Genomic DNA, 16,213 nt, shown 5'->3' with positions numbered 1-16,213 from the left:
ATGCTATACTTAATAATGATGGCTACTGTTTTCAAAATCATTCACTAATTTTTTGTGCCTGTACTAAGAAGAAACTGACTGATTTTCGGAGGTGCTGAAAGTGTCTCAAGGTAGGAACACAGGAATTGGAGGTCCATAAAATTAGTGAACATTTCTGAAAATGTGACTATATAATATTTACAGTTTTTGTATCACCATATACCAGACAAAGAATTCAAGCACTGATTAAATAAACTTATTTCTTACCTTCTGAAAAGCAACATCTACATTACCACTAACAGTCACATCAACTACAATATACATTAACCAAACCACATAAATCTTATCCAAATGTACACAACCATTTTCAAATGTATATTCATAATATGTTACAACAAAATAGCTAAACAAACAGGTGTTTGTGCACTTCAGTATAATTCTCCGTTCTGGAATGTATGAACACTGGGTGGCAGCATGAACTGAAACAGAGGAACAGAAAGGTTACTAGTGTGATTGAACATATTGATTGATGGTGGTAGGCTACTCCTTGTAGATTAGTACTGTATTCTGCAAATGTTACCTACAGTTATGATTACTTTGCTGTTTAGGGCTTGTGTTGCTCTGAAGAGCTGCACCTGAGCCACCTTAATTAAGATAAAATGCAGTAAATCCTGTTGGGAAGCCCAGGCTAATGCTGTGCTACTACTTTAAAGTTGCCATTCATTAGCACTGTAACAAACACTCACACTTTACAGCGCTGCAACTGGGGTGTGAAAAAACACCTCCCTGAGCGCTGCAAGATACAGCGCTGTAAAGCGTCAGTGTAATCAGGGCAGCAGCGCTGGGAGCACGGCTCCCAGCGCTGCACGCTACACCCGTAAGGGATGTGGTTTACATGCAGCGCTGGGAGAGCTCTCTCCCAGCGCTGCCGCTCTGAGTACACTCACACTTCAAAGCGCTGCCGCGGTAGCGCTCCCGCAGCGCTGCCGTGGCAGCGCTTTGAAATTCCAAATGTAGCCATACCCTGGCATTACTTTCACAGCCTAGTGCATTCCAGAATCATAGGATCAGCCACATGATCGACTTTTGCTGCAGAGCTGAGCAACAGTCTAAGCTATTATTTTAAAAGTAAAGATCTTTTGTGTTTATGCAGGAAAGGTTAAAAGCATTAACTTAGTCTAACAGATGTGTTGTTTCCCTGAGTCCGCAGACAGACTAAGGGCTTGTCTACATTACAAAATTAAGTTGACTTTATCTAATTTGAACTAAAGCCTCCCAATTAAGTCGATTGTGCGTGACCACACCATGCTCATTGTCTTGATGGAGTGTGTCCTCACTAGCAGCGCCTGCATCAATGCACAAAGCAGTGCATCATGGGTAGCTATTCTAAAGTGCAACTTGCCGCAGTGTGTTTTGGAAAGTTTGTGCAATGCCTCATAGGACCAAAATATTGTCGCAGGGGAGAATGGGAACACTGGGTCAGCATCCCATGATGCACAGTCCTCCCTCCCTCATATCAATGGCAAACAACCCGGTGGTTTTCGTGCCTTAAAACCCTGTGCATATGCCATAACCCCAGAAGCATGGAGCCTGCTCAGTTGTGCACTCTTGCTGTGAGCATCTCAAACACCTCACACCTTCTCCTGCAGTATTTCCAGAACCCAAGTAGGGTCTGCCCCACGGAACACAGCAATGTCCTGCAAGCAGCCCTGCTGCAAGCCATTGAAAAAAACAATTCAGAGTTGCCACTGGCAGTCACAGAGCAGCTGTACTCTGTTGAGCATCATTTCTGGTCCTGTGAAACAAGCACTGACTGGTGGGACCACGCTGTTTTGCAGGTATGGGATGATGAGCAGTGGCTTCAGAACTTTTGAATGCGTAAGGCCACCTTCCAGGAACTTTGTGCAGTTTCTGCAGTTCAGCAACACAAAATGAGAGCTGCTCTGACAGCAGAGAAGCGAGTGGCGATCGCTATTTGGAAGCTTGCAACACCAGACAGTTACCGGTCAGTGGGGAACCAATTTGAAGTAGGTAAATCAGCGATGGGCACTGCTATGCTCCAAGTGTGCAGGGCCATTAACTGACTTCTGCTATGAAGGATAGTGAGTCTGGGAAACGTGCAGGACATAGTGGATGGTTTTGCCGCAATGGGGTTCCCTAACTGCGGTGGGAGACAGATGGCACACATATCCCTATTTTAGCACCAGACCACCTTGCCAAAGAGTGCATAAACCAAAAGGGATACTTTTCAATGGTGTTGCAAGCACTGGTGGATCACAGGGGGCGTTTCACCAACATCAATGTAAGATGGTCAGGAAAGGTTCATGACGAGCACATCTTTAGGAACTCAGGTCTGTTCAAAAAGCTTCAATCCTGGACTTCCCTTCCAGGCCACAAAACAAACACTGATGATGTTGAGATGCCTGTAGTTATCCTGGGGGACCCAACCTACCCTTGCTCCCATATCTTATGAAGCCATACACCGGCCATCTGAACAACAGTAAGGAACGGTTCAACTATAGGCTCGGCAAGTGCATAATGCTGGTTGAATGCGCCTTTGGTCATTTAAAAGGGCACTGGAGAAATTTACTAACAAGGTTGGACCTTATAAGAGAACATCTCCATGGTTATAACTGCCAGCTGCGTGCTCCATAATATCTGTGGGGAAAAAAGGGGGGAAATTTTCTACAGGGGTGGGCAGCTGAGGCAGATCTCATGGCAGCCACTTTTGAGCAGCCAGACACCAGGGCAATAAGAAGAGCACAGCAAGGGGCGCTGCATATCCACAAGGCTTTGAAAAGCCATTTCAGTAATGAGTCACAGTAATGTGAGCTGCTTGTCTGCACTATGCTTTCCCAAAGCTTCACCTGGCTTGTATCACTGTCCCTGTAAAGCCAACCCACGCCCAAACCCACTGCTTCTATTCAATAAACAACATTTATTTCTTGAATCTATTTACTTTATTTAATGGACATAAGTAAAGAGGGAGAACAGAAAAAAAAGTCAGCTTTGGGGAAAAGGGGTTATGAAGTTGGAACAGGAGAAACATTTTCAGCTGTGTAACATAACACCGCATTCTAGACCATCAAAGGTCTGAACAGGCGCCTTCTGTTCCTTGCACCCTACCCCCAAGTTAAGTGAAAGAGATAATGGAATTTTCATCCATGCCTCTTGGAACACTTGGGAGAAGGTGATTCCACGCCAGGTGATACTGGCTGGCTGTCCACCAGGGTCTGCAGTGGGACTCTACCCTTCTGCTTCTGTTCCTGCAGTTCAACCAGATGCCTCAACATGTCTGATTGGTCCCTCATAATCTGAAGCATCTCATCCTGTGCCACACATTCATGCTCATGGGAAGCTTGTCTGCTCTCCATGCCTATGTCTAACTTCTCAGACAGTGAAATCCTCCACACTCTCAGTTCTGTCTCAGCTGTCCCAGAGGCGGTCATTATCTAGGTGAACATGTCCTCCCACGTTCTCTCTCTCCTCCTTCTAATCAGCAAAAGTCTGCTTTCAGGTGTTGATGACATGATGAAGGACACATTTCCAGCTGTCAGTCATGGGAAAAAAGAAAGAGACGATTGTACACGCATAAAATGTTTCCATTGCAAGGCCATTTTCATAAAAAAAAAAAACAAAAAAACCTTTATTGCAGCAGGTGCAAGCCATAATCAGAATCATTCACTGTGCTGTTTTGCTGTTTCGGCAATGGTGAGTAGAACTGGCATGTGTGGGGTTCAGCACCAGAATGAATGTGTCCCTCGTGTAGCCTTCTCCCCCATTCCACAAGCGATCCTCGCATAGATGTCAGCGTTTCTTTTGCTGGATCAGAGCTCTGCCTGCACAGACTCTTCTCCCCACACAGCGATGAGATCCACCACCTCCTATGCACACCAGGCTGGAACGCATTTGGGGTGTGTAGTGTCCATGATCAGCTGTGCTCAAGCTAGCACGCTCCCAACAGTAATCAAACAGGAAATGGGAAATCAAAAATTCCCGGGGCTTTAGCAGGGCAGGGCCTGTTTCCTGTGTACCTGGCTGCAGCGCAGCAGAGTTGAAAATGATCTCCAGAGCGGTCACAGATGAGCATTGTGGGACACCACCTAGAGGCCAATTAAGTCGAATTACACAACGCTGCGTCTGCACTACTTCGCAGTCGACCCATGAAAATCGAATTAAGCGCTGTGCCTCTTGCAGAGGTCGATTAAAGAAGTTGACATTAGAGGCGATTTAGGTCAGCGTAAAGGACCCAGTAGTGTAGACACATACATTAACAAGTCAACTTAAGGCGGCTTCCTTCAACCTAGTTCTGTAGTGTAGACCAGGCCTAAGACAATAATTCTGAGAAATGCAGACATCCCCATTCTCCTCCAAAATCATACTGACTGAAATCTATCACTAACATTTTGGTGGTCATTAGCTATTTCACTGATGACCACTTAATCAGGAACATGCTGCTAATATGCTTATCCCACAATCCCAAACTGTCTGACAAACCTTCCCAGACTCCAGAAACCCTAAATGTCCCCCATCCAGCTGCCAAAACTTGAAGTTTCTTTCAATATCCCTCTCCAAAACAACTTATATAAATTAATCTGTATAGTATAAACATTATAGTACATTGAAAACTTGAGAGCCCAGAGAAAATGACTATCAATGAACAATACCATATTATTTAATAGGTAATGCAATAAAAATATTTTATTTTAAATCTCCCAGATGTTGCCACAAAATGTCCTGTTTCAGAGAGTCACCAAAACGAGAGACTTGCTGGAATTCACCTGTCATTTATTTAAGACTTGTTTTTAAAGTAATATATTCAGACATAGATTAGATTTGAAAATTGTTACACAAATAGAACACTAAGGGAAGCTGATCAACTGTTTCAGATTGAATAACTGCACAAGATCAAATGAATGCCATCCTCCATTATCAAACACTTGTGCTAATGTACCACAGTTTTGACAGCAGATCCACCTGTTAGCTGTAGGTCATAAATTTAAGCTTAAATGCTACCAATGAGTATTTTCTCTTTTAAGACATCTTTCATCGGCAGTGTTCAAGCCAAAATTTGCACAGAAACAGCACAGAAGCTTGCCTCAGTACAGAGAAATGACTAAACAAAAATAACTTTAAAATAGATGAATGAAAAATGTACCTGGTAATTAAGCAATAGAAGAAAAGGATAATCTGTAGGTTTCTAATAGGCACTCAAAGTTTTACACGGTGTTTTTATCCTTCATAAACACAATCTAGCTGCAGCAACCCAAACCACAAAGCTCTTGCCTCAATTATAAAATATCTTTGGGTATTTACATAAGAAACTGAAGGCAAAAGATACATCAATAAGGTTCTCATTTATAAGTGTATTGCCTATCACAGGATAGCATGGGGGGGGGGGAGATCAGGAAGATCTGTTTTTCACAGAAATAATACCAAAACTCGTGTTACAGTGTATTTTTCCATACGGATTGTGTGTAAGTATTCCTTTGGGAAGGATTAATCCTAACTGGTTTATACGAAGAATATTTCACTCCCAGAACTCAAAAATAGCACAAGCCCTTTCCCCCTTATGTTCCCCTAAATGTGATTCAGTTCTTGAAAAACTATTCACTTTTTCAAGGAGGTCTGGGTTTCTTCCAACAGATCTCCATGCTCCGAGTCCTACAGGCCTTTGCTTTTGTGATGAGACTACCAAGGAGGGTGTGACTACTAATGGGTGTCGTGAGACGCGGAAACCCGCCTGCACATGAGCGGGGCAGCCCAAAGGGCACTGGGACACAAAGCACCACCACCCCCGTCACGGCTGGCCTGAGTCAGCTTCAGCGCTGTGCTTTACAGGCAGCACAGCGACGGGCAGAGCCAGAGGGTTTATAGACGAACCGGGGGTGAACGGTCCCTGCGCTGCCAGCCCCCCTCCCGCGGGGGGGGCCGGAGCTCCAGAACTGCCTGGGGACCGGGGCAGCCTGGCACCAGCCCCGCAGCGATGAACCAGGGTGACCAGATGTCCCGAGTTTACAGGGACAGCCCCGATTTGGGGGCTCTCTTACATAGGCTCCTATTACCGCCCACCCCCCTCACACCTGCGGGAGCCGCCCTCGGCTCAGGCTCACTGGCCGGGACCCCGCCGCCTGCCCCAGGCTCAGGCTCGCTACGATGGGGCGGGGGGCAGGTGCCGGGCTCGCCGGGGGCGGGGGAAGGCGCCGGCGCGGGGCTCGAGCCGGGCTCGCCGGGGGCGGGGGAAGGCGCCGGCGCGGGGCTCGAGCCGGGCTCGCCCGGGGCGGGGGAAGGCGCCGGCGCGGGGCTCGAGCCGGGCTCGCCGGGGGCCCTGCGCCGCCCTCACCTGCCGAGCGGCCGCTTCATGGCCGGCTCGCCGTGGGGCCGGGCCCCGGCCAGGCGCAGGTTGTGCCTCAGGCTGCAGCCCGGCTCGGGCGGGCCGGCGGGGCGCTCATGCTCCAGCGTCACGGCCTCGTTCCGCTTTCTCATCCCGCGGCGCGGCGGCGGCTCGGCCCCTCTCTCGCCCGCAGCACCGGGGCAGGCGGCTCCCGTCACCGCGCTCAGACCCGCTTCCCTACCTCGCACCGGCGGCGGCGAGACCGCGCCCCGCCCCGCCCCGCCCCCGCCAATCAGAGGCGGTGCTGAGACCACGTGACTGCATGACCCGCCGCTAGGGTGGGCCCAGCTTCTCCTGCCCACACTAAAGATGGCTAGCGAGCCGCTGGCGGCCATCTTCAGTGCTGGCAAGCGGGCACAGCCCCACGGCGACCAGTGTGGGGGCTGGTATCCAGGCCTCTGCAAGCAGCGCCCTACAGGCAGCGCTAGGGAAGATCCCTTCCAGGGTCTGGGCACCCCTGTGCTGCCCAGGCGGAGGTCACTGGACACGTGGGGCAAGGCAGGCGGCTCTTCCATCCCAACCCCTACGTCCGCATGGAGAAGGCTGCCCAGCCTGCCCCAGGGCCAACGGAGCAGTCACTGAGTTGGCCACCACTACCCTCACTGCCACTTCAACAGAGCTGCTGTGGAGATGACCCGAAGAGAAAATGTCAATCCCGCATTCTTCAGCCTTCCTTAGCATCCAGGTTACAGTGCCAGGGCTGTACAACTTCGGATTTGCCTTGACGATAACACCACATTATCCAGAGCAGGCCACCTTCCTCATGCCTCTCCTAGTTAAATCACACATCTACCCTTCTGAGTAGGAAAATCACAGCGCTCCTCCCTAAATACTGAGCCCCCATGACTTCAACCCACACCTGAATTTTCAGAAGTGCTGACCAGGTCCAACTGTTCCTCCACCCGCAAAAAATTTACCTTGTCTAACCTCAAAACTCTGGGAAGAGGTCTCTGTAAAGTCTCTCTCTGTGTCCACCCCAACACATCACCGTTAGAGTAAAATTAAATCTGGGAAGTTTCACTCAAAAAGAAAAATGGGTTCTTCTTGTTCCCTGCACAATCATTAAGCATCATCTTCCACTTTGTATTCCTACCATTATCTTTCAACATTGCAGCCATGTCGGTCTCAGGATATTAGAAAGACCAGGTGGGTGAGGGTAATATCTTTTCCTGGACCAACTTCTGTTGGTGAGAGAGACAAGCTTGTCTCTTTCACCAGTATTACCTCAAACACTTTGCCTGGTAATACAAGTTACTTTGTCACAGCTGGAGACTTTATATCCCAATTAGCTCTGCAGCTATCTGAAACGTTACTGTATTTGCATGAAAGACTTGTGGACATATTTGTCACTTGTTTTTTTCTCCAGCAGAGTTACATTTTCACACAGCAATCTTAATATAGATTTGGAAAAGTTACACATATAATCTTGCTTTGGGCATATTTTAACTACAGATGATAAATGGCTAAAAAAAGACTACTTTCCTCCTCTCCTGTCTCGTTCCTATCATAAAAATAAACAAAAAAGACTGTTTATATTATATGAAGAGTCTTTTAAAGAGCTTGTCTTCAATACACTTCTCACAGCATTGCCTAGAAGAACATAGTTTAAAAGGATTTCAGGATTCTCAACAAATATATCTTGTCAATTCTAATTGTTTATTTATCAGAGGGTAGCCGTGTTAGTCTGGATCTGTAAAAGCAGCAAAGAATCCTGTGGCACCTTATAGACTAACAGACGTTTTGGAGCATGAGCTTTCGTGGGTGAATACCCACTTCCTCAGATGCATGTAATGGAAATATCCAGGGGCAGGTATATATATGTGTGCTAGCAAGCAAGCTAGAGATAACGAGGTCAGTTCAATCAGGGAGGATGAGGCCCTGTTCTAGCAGCTGAGGTGTGAAAACCAAGAGAGGAGAAACTGGTTCTGTAATTGGCAAGCCATTCACAGTCTTTGTTCAATCCTGAGCTGATGGTGTCAAATTTGCAGATGAACTGAAGCTCAGCAGTTTCTCTTTGAAGTCTGGTCCTGAAGTTTTTTTGCTGCAGGATGGCCACCTTAAGGTCTGCTATAGTGTGGCCAGGGAGGTTGAAGTGCTCTGCTACAGGTTTTTGTATATTGCCATTCCTAATGTCTGATTTGTGTCCATTTATCCTTTTCCGTAGAGACTGTCCAGTTTGGCCGATGTACATAGCACATAGTACATAGTTTGGCCTGTGAAAGTGGCAGGCCAATCCTTGCCCACAGACAACCTGCCAACCTGAAACATATTCTCACCAGTGACTGCACACCACACCATAATAACTCTAGCTCAGGAACCAATCCATGCAACAAACCTCGATGCCAACTCTGCCCACATATCTACACCAGCGACACCATCACAGGACCTAACCAGATCAGCCACACCATCACTGGTTCATTCACCTGCACATCCACCAATGTAATATACGCCATCATATGCCAGCAATGCCCCTCTGCTATGTACATCGGCCAAACTGGACAGTCTCTACGGAAAAGGATAAATGGACACAAATCAGACATTAGGAATGGCAATATACAAAAACCTGTAGCAGAGCACTTCAACCTCCCTGGCCACACTATAGCAGACCCTAAGGTGGCCATCCTGCAGCAAAAAAACTTCAGGACCAGACTTCAAAGAGAAACTGCTGAGCTTCAGTTCATCTGCAAATTTGACACCATCAGCTCAGGATTGAACAAAGACTGTGAATGGCTTGCCAATTACAGAACCAGTTTCTCCTCTCTTGGTTTTCACACCTCAACTGCTAGAACAGGGCCTCATCCTCCCTGATTGAACTGACCTCGTTATCTCTAGCTTGCTTGCTAGCACACATATATATACCTGCCCCTGGATATTTCCATTACATGCATCTGAAGAAGTGGGTATTCACCCACGAAAGCTCATGCTCCAAAACGTCTGTTAGTCTATAAGGTGCCACAGGACTCTTTGCTGCTTTAATTGTTTATTTGGTATCATAACATATCCAGAATCAGAAGTCTTTGAGACTTTAGGGAGGTGTTCCTAGGAGTCAAACTACTTGTTCAGTAGTTTTCTATGGGCCCACTGCCATTATCTAAGCAAAAATTCTAAAATAAAAGTTTATGTCACAATAGTATTCCAGATTAAAGACCTCAACAAGAACCAGATGGGTGAACCTTTGCACCCATGTTGATAATCTTGTAGGACCTCAGACCTAAATAATCACAGAATTCATCCTCTGCAAGGATGCGTTATCATATTCTGCGGTGCAATCCAGATCAATGAGGGGTTCTGTCACCATGCAACTTGGAGTGCCTCACAATGCTTTGCTGTTGTAACTTCCAACCTGGGCCACTCCCAAACAGCAGGCAGGCATAGACCACGTCCTGAGTATCTATGTATAGCTGTAGCCTGCCAGCTATACACCAGCCACGCTTTGGTTTCCAGATGCCTTGGTTACTATTTGCAGAGTGACCCCAATGCATGCCCAGTCCTAAATTTTCCTCAAAAATGGCTTTTGAGATCAGTTCATATATTAGAGGTCCATTGCCCCTGTAAGGGGGTCAATGTACAATGGTTTGCTACTTTAATCTGAGTTACCAAACAATTTATTTTAAACACAACCCTGGATTAATTTGATTAAAGAATAAAACAAGTTTATTTAACTATAAAGAGATAGATTTTAAGTGAGTTCATGTATAAGATATTAAAGTCAGAAATAGTTACAAGAGAAATAAAGACAAAATCCCTCCTAGTAGCTAAGATTTAATATACTGGTTCAAGATAAAAACCTTAACACATGCTCCTAGCAATGTGGCTGACTAAATTCTAGGGTTGGAAGGAACCTCAGGAGGTCATCTAGTCCAACCCCCCTGCTCAAAGCAGCACCAATCCTCAGATAGATTTTTGCCCCAGATCCCTAAATGGCCCCCTCACTGATTGAACTCAACCCTGGGTTTAGCAAGCCAATGTCCAAACCACAGAGCTATCCCTCCTCCTCATAATGAGAGATAAAGAAAGAGATATTACCCAGGGTATTTTGCCCCTCACTTTTACAGCCCCATCACCCTTTGAAATGCATTTTCCTGAGTGTTCCCCCTAGATAAAGTTCCTTCCATCTGTGAAGATGGAGCCATGGAGTCTCATGGGAAACTGGAGACAGAGGTTCTATGTTGTTGTTGTTTGTTAAAATGCAAATCAATCTGTTCCTGCCCCTCCTTCACTGCCAAAGAATGGCCACTTGACTGGTAATTGCCTATCAGCTTTGATTGCACCTGGCTAGAGGTGTCAGCTTGTTCTTTGTCTTTGAGAAACAGGTTTACTCCTTCCCCAGACTTGTAATCACATTTTGGTCATAATTTTAGCTTATGTTCATTACTTTACATATAATGTTGCTACATACATTTCAGCATGATTAAGGGTTTGTGTCTGTTATGGAGGTCACGGAATCCGCAGCAGCCAGTGTGGCTGGCTGCTTGGGTAGCCCTTGGGCCAGCTGCACTGGCCGCTGCTGGGGCAGTCTCTGGGCTCCGCTCCCCCCCTCGCAGCAGTTTGAGCGTGGGAGGGGGCTCTGGGCTGGGGCAGGGGACTGGGGTGCAGGGCAGTGCCTACCTCGGGGGGCTCTGGGCTGGGGCAGGGGACTGGGGTGCAGGGCAGTGCCTACCTCGGGGGGCTCTGGGCTGGGGCAGGGGACTGGGGTGCAGGGCAGTGCTTACCTCGGGGGGCTCCCTGGAAGCAGCCAGCACATCCCTGAAGCTCCTAGGTGTTGGGGTCAGGGAGCTCCACACACTGTGTTTCCCAGCCAATGGGAGCTGCGGAGCCGGTGCTCATGGCAGCAGCACGTGGAGGCCCCTGGCCGTGCCTCAGTCGAGGAGCTGCAGGGACCTGCTGGCCACTTCGGGGGCTACGCAGAGCTCTGCGTCCAGCCAGCCCCGACAGCACTGGCGGGGTCCGCCGGGGGGGGCTGCAGCCCGCTGGCCTTGTCTACACGCCGCGTCCACCCAGGCGCACTACCACGGGGGCGGGGCCTCGCCACTGCACGTGACGGGCTCAGCCCAGCCCCATTCAGGCCAGGGGCTGGGCGGAGCGACGGAAGTCCCGCCCTCCGGCTCGCCGCGAGGCACCTGGGCGGGACGTTTCTGTGCTGGAGGGGGAAGTTTGTCCCTCGCCGGCGTCTGTAAGGCAGGGGGCGTGGCCTCGACCTACAGACGCTCCCATTGGCGGAGCGGGCCGGCGGCGCGCTCTGTGACCAGGGAGCAGTTCCCAGCTCGGTCCGCGAGCTCGTGGTCCTTCCGCTCCCATGTTCGGCGAGCGGGCCGCGGAGCTGGTGCGGGGGCTGCACCGCGCCGCCGACGGGCACCTTCCCGCCTTCAACGTGAGCGGCCGGCCGGGCGGGCCCCTCCCCCTCCCCCTCCCGCTCCCCGGGGGTTCTGGGCCGGCTCCCCGGGGCGCCCCCTGCAGCGTGCGCGGCTTCCCCGCCGGGCGCTGACCGCGGCGGCTCCGGGGCACCCACTAGCCCGGGGCGGGCGGGCAGCCGGCCGGCCGGCGCGCGAGCCGAGTGTCGGTGGCCCTCACGCTGCCGGGGGCTCTGCCCTTTAATTCACAGTGCAGCTCCCTCCACATTCCCCAGCCTCCCTCCCCCCCCCCCCCCAGACAGCGCTGTCAGCGCTCTGTGGAGACTGACCTTCTGAACCTGAAAACGTGTCACTGGCACGGGAAACCGGAAATTAGTGTGAGTGAGTGAAGACTGGGCCCAGCACTTCTGACAGGCTGCCGACCCCTGCGCTAGGTGCCGGTTCCTGTGGCTCTCAAAGGGTGGAGATTGGGCATTTCAGACTTTAGATTAGTGGACAAAACAATGAGGGTCTCAAATTTGCCTTCAAAAATTGTTCGTCTTTCAAGAGGCATCTGTAAAGGAAGAGGCAGAAGCGCCTGTCTTTCTCAGAAACCGAATGAAGGGCTCTATCCTGCAGATATTTACCATGAGGCATAGTGATGGATTAAATGCAGGTGGGATCATGCCCCATTGCCCCAAGTATCCTGCTCAACTGCTTTCTTAGCAAGTAGCCTGAATCAGTTTACAGAACAGTGAAAAGCTAACAGGCCATTCCCATGCCATCCAAAGTTGGAGCAAGGCAAACCCGTTGTAAGACTGAATTCTTTTGAAGAAGTTTCTTTTTGACTTGAATATATTTCATTTCAATTTATAATGTAGGCATCTCTCCCTGCCTCTGCCTGTAATGATGGATCACCATGCTTAATTTAGACAACTTAAACTTATTGATTCAAAATACCTGCTGAAATCAGTGAATTTATATGTTGCAGGAGGATGGAATCCGACAAGTTCTTGAGGAGATGAAAGCTTTATATGAACAGAACCAGGCTGATGTGTAAGTGTGGTTGTCTTGGTGGAAAGACTAATGAGCTGTCTACACATGAGAAGAAAGGGAAAGTGTGCCTCTTATTTAGAAATGACAAATACAAGAATGTTTCTTTTTGTTCATGTGTGTTAAAGAGACCATTAGAGTTTGTGCTTTTTTTTTTAACACCCCCCCCCAATTTAAAATTTCAGAGCTTCCTTAATTATCATAAAAAAGTCGTCTAAAGTCCAAGTAAAGTATTTCCTGTTTTGTTGAAGGTCTTCATTGGAAGGTCTGGAATTGTGGATTATGTCACTTTTTTTTGTTTTTTGTTGAAAAAAAAAAGTCAGTGTTTCAGTTGTATTTAAGAATAAAATATGCCCTAAAATACAGCTAGGAATGTGCATGAGATAAGCAGCATGGATCAATTATTTTTATGCCTTTGTTCTCTTTTGTATTTTCGAAGAACAAATTTGCCCAGTGCCAGAAAAATTACTTCTGAGAACACACAAAACAGCTAGCAAACTAGCTAATGTGGTCAAGAGATTATTTACTTAGCTGAATGCTAGTATGTCGCTCCCAGTGGGATAAAAACAAGGTTGTGGTGAAGAGGGTGCTAAGTGCCAGAGAAATTCCAAACTAAACTCCATCTGACCTTTGTGTGAATGTGTAGCTTTGGGAAAAATAATAGGAAATATATATGCCTGCCAGTTTCTTGGTCTCAGCGTAATGTAATACTGTTTCCCTTTGCGTTATTACCAGAAATGAGGCTAAATCAGGACGAAGTGACTTGATCCGAGCAATCAAATTTCGTCATTGTTCTCTGCTGCGAAATCGACGATGTGTTGTTGCATACCTGTAAGTTTCTAATGGAAGGTGTATCTTGCTTTCACAGCTATTGTCTGTGACCGGAATACTGTCTCTTACATGGACAAAGAGCTGCTTTTTCAAGCGCTTCCTCTGATTGTGTGTGCCCAGCTTGAGACACTGTGGTCCTAATTTTCGAAGGGTGCTGAGCACTTGCTGGTCTCATGGACTTCAATGGGAGTTGTGGGTGCCCAGCACCTCTGAGAATTAAGCTGCAATGTGCGCTTAAAAACTAAGCGCACAGATCAGAGGCCATTCTTGAAAATTCTGGCCTTGATTCTTTTCCCAATGCTTGACTATTATGTTCAATATGAAACATTGTTTATCTGTTTAATCTTGGTTGTAGTACTGCTTTCATCAGTAGTATCCAGGCACCTTACAAATGTTGTAAAATGAACACAGGAAGGTCTCTGTATCATTGTATTCCTTTATTCTGTAGGGGCCTTGTTTTTATTTAAATATATGATTTTGGCAGGCCTGTGGAGGGAAGACTAGAATAACAGGGGTTTACACTTTATTCTGAAGGCATCAGATTTGGTATAAATAGAGGATTGAGTCTAGATTACTTTCTGGATTAATACCTCTGTTTCTGATTGAGAACAGAGAGGTTTTAATCCCTGGTTAATTCTTCCAGGTATGACCGGTTGCTTCGGATCCGAGCCCTCAGGTGGGAGTATGGTAGTGTCTTGCCAAATGACCTCCGATTTCACATGTCTGCTGAAGAAGTAAGCCCAGCTTTGTTATAAACTTGACTTGTTTAATAGATTCAGGGTAGAATGGAAGTTCTACTGGTAGACGTAAGAAAGCAGTGAAAAATATTTTAAAGTGGCCACAAGCCATGTTTTTTAAAGCATGTGCACTTGTTAGTGAGATCCTGTGTCCCTGGAGGATTGCTAGTTTAGTGTTCTTATGCCTACAGACGGAGTGGTTCAATCAGTATAAAAAGTCTCTTGCTACCTACATGAGATCCTTAGGAGGAGAGGAAGGGCTGGACCTCACACAGGACATGAAACCTCCCAAAAGCTTATACATTGAAGTAAGTGCAAGGCTGGGGCTTCTGAATGAGCTTTGTGTGTGGAACTATCTGTTAAAAGTGCACACCCAGGCTGGCAACACAAGACTCGTCAGCTACACTTGGCTCTTTTTGAAGCCATAAGACTGCATGGCAACACTTGACAGCAAAGAGTTTGAAGATGTGCAGGTAGTGGCTGAATGCCCCCAGGCTCTGCTCTTCCTTTTCCTTTAAACTCTGGTCCCACTGTGCTCAATATGCCCTCTGCTTCTAGGAGCCCTCCTTGCTGTGCTCTTGCTTTTATTCCCTCACCTCCAGAGAGACTTGCTCATCCCCATTCGTTCATTTCTTTGCAAGATACATAATGTGAGGGGGGTGCTGGTGTTCAGAAATGTGGGCCAACCTCACACAAACGAAGGTTGAGGTTGCTTGGTTTTGCGTTTCAGTTCCTGTTTTATGTTAGATGTTGTTGGGCTGGCATGAGTGTCTCTGCTTTAAACACAGGCCAGGTGTGTTAATAGTGATTTGAGCACATAACATTGCATTCTGGGCCTGTGACATTGGTACTCCTGTCCTTGTACATCTGCTGATGTTGAAAGAGACCCATTTCTCCTTACTGTAGGTTCGGTGTTTAAAGGATCATGGAGAATTTGAGATTGACGATGGTACAACAATTCTGTTGAAGAAGAATAGCCAGGTACCTATGCTGGGAGAGCAGGACTGTTACTAAAACAGGATGATTGAACGCTTACCCGTGTGTAGGAATGAGTTGTGGAAATCATACTCTTCTGCAACAGCGGGGAGTGCTTCCTTTGGAATCCTTCACGTAATACTGCTCTGGGTAAAGGCTTGAGGGGGAATAACTGACAGTCCAGTGAGTGCTCTTGATTTGGAAGGATCCCAGAGCCCGTTGTGATGTACTTAGTGTGGCACAACTGCAGTAAAATGCCATAGAAGTCAGCAGAGTTATAACAGTTGACAGCAGCTGAGAATCTGCCCATGTGTGTATGCACAGTAGTGAAGGGGGAGGGGCAATTCTGGTTTATGGTTTGATCCTTGAAATAGTTACTAGAGATGTAATGCTTGCTTCCCTGACTATGGCGATTGTCCACCCAGTAATAAGTGTTGCAGACTAGCCCTTTTTCACACTGAGACCTTACTGGTTCCACACAGGACTCAGCAGTTGGGCAAATCTAGCTCTGCTGCCCTCTCCAACTGTTCCTATGGTGCAGCCTGGTGATTCTGGTACAAAGGCAGAACTGGCTGTCTTCACATAAGTCTACCTTGAATTCAGAAAACGTCTGTTTTTCTTTCAGCATTTTTTACCACGCTGGAAATGCGAACAGTTAATCAGACAAGGAGTTCTGGAGCATGTTCTGTCATGAACACAGTGTGGGAGTTGTGGGCCAGCCTCCATCGACCTCCTTCCTTGACGAACTCTCTGTAATAAGGAAATCAAACCAACTGTAGCGGTGATTTTAGCAGTGGCAAATACAGCTTTTCTAGTGTAATGTGTCCGTGTGGTGCTATGGTCTGCAAAGGAAGTGGGGGGGGAGATAGAATTGTTCTGTCCCTGAAAATACACAGTTGGAGGCTGTAGCACTC

General features: G+C 47.6%; 2 protein-coding genes across 3 annotated transcripts in view; one reads left to right on the top strand and one right to left on the bottom strand.

Moving 5' to 3' along the window:
• The window catches only part of ABHD12 (abhydrolase domain containing 12, lysophospholipase), a 66,971-nt gene extending 60,468 nt beyond the window's left edge, over positions 1–6,503 (bottom strand). The window contains exon 1 of the mRNA XM_050951229.1: positions 6,323–6,503. Within this exon, the coding sequence (XP_050807186.1) occupies positions 6,323–6,465 (143 nt within the window). The 5' untranslated portion in view covers positions 6,466–6,503. The remainder of the gene's footprint in view (positions 1–6,322) is intronic.
• A 5,112-nt stretch (positions 6,504–11,615) lies between these two features.
• GINS1 (GINS complex subunit 1) lies at positions 11,616–16,119 on the top strand. Of its 2 annotated transcripts, XM_050948680.1 has the most exons (7): positions 11,620–11,744; positions 12,695–12,759; positions 13,492–13,587; positions 14,231–14,321; positions 14,516–14,632; positions 15,231–15,305; positions 15,925–16,119. In XM_050948680.1, the coding sequence occupies exons 1-7, from the start codon at positions 11,670–11,672 to the stop codon at positions 15,991–15,993; spliced, it is 588 nt and encodes a 195-aa protein (XP_050804637.1). In that variant the 5' UTR covers positions 11,620–11,669; the 3' UTR covers positions 15,994–16,119. The 2 variants fall into 2 exon arrangements, with proteins under 2 accessions (XP_050804638.1, XP_050804637.1); XM_050948681.1 differs by lacking the exon at positions 14,516–14,632 and having other exon boundaries at positions 11,616–11,744.
• Positions 16,120–16,213: the final 94 nt, after the last annotated feature.

This window comes from Gopherus flavomarginatus, chromosome 4, assembly GCF_025201925.1.
Source record: "Gopherus flavomarginatus isolate rGopFla2 chromosome 4, rGopFla2.mat.asm, whole genome shotgun sequence".
Classification (NCBI taxonomy): Eukaryota; Metazoa; Chordata; order Testudines; family Testudinidae; genus Gopherus; species Gopherus flavomarginatus.
The sequence above is the reverse complement of the archived record's forward strand: the minus strand, read 5'-3'. Positions and strand labels throughout refer to the sequence as shown.

What these genes read in the sequence shown, in the direction of transcription:
- GINS1 (XM_050948680.1), top strand. Translation starts at nt 11,670, where the DNA reads ATGTTCGGCGAGCGGGCCGCGGAGCTGGTGCGGGGGCTGCACCGCGCC. An exon ending in GGCACCTTCCCGCCTTCAAC is followed by an intron (nt 11,745 to 12,694) that starts GTGAGCGGCCGG and finishes TATATGTTGCAG; the next exon opens with GAGGATGGAATCCGACAAGT. An exon ending in TGTTGAAGAAGAATAGCCAG is followed by an intron (nt 15,306 to 15,924) that starts GTACCTATGCTG and finishes TTTTTCTTTCAG; the next exon opens with CATTTTTTACCACGCTGGAA.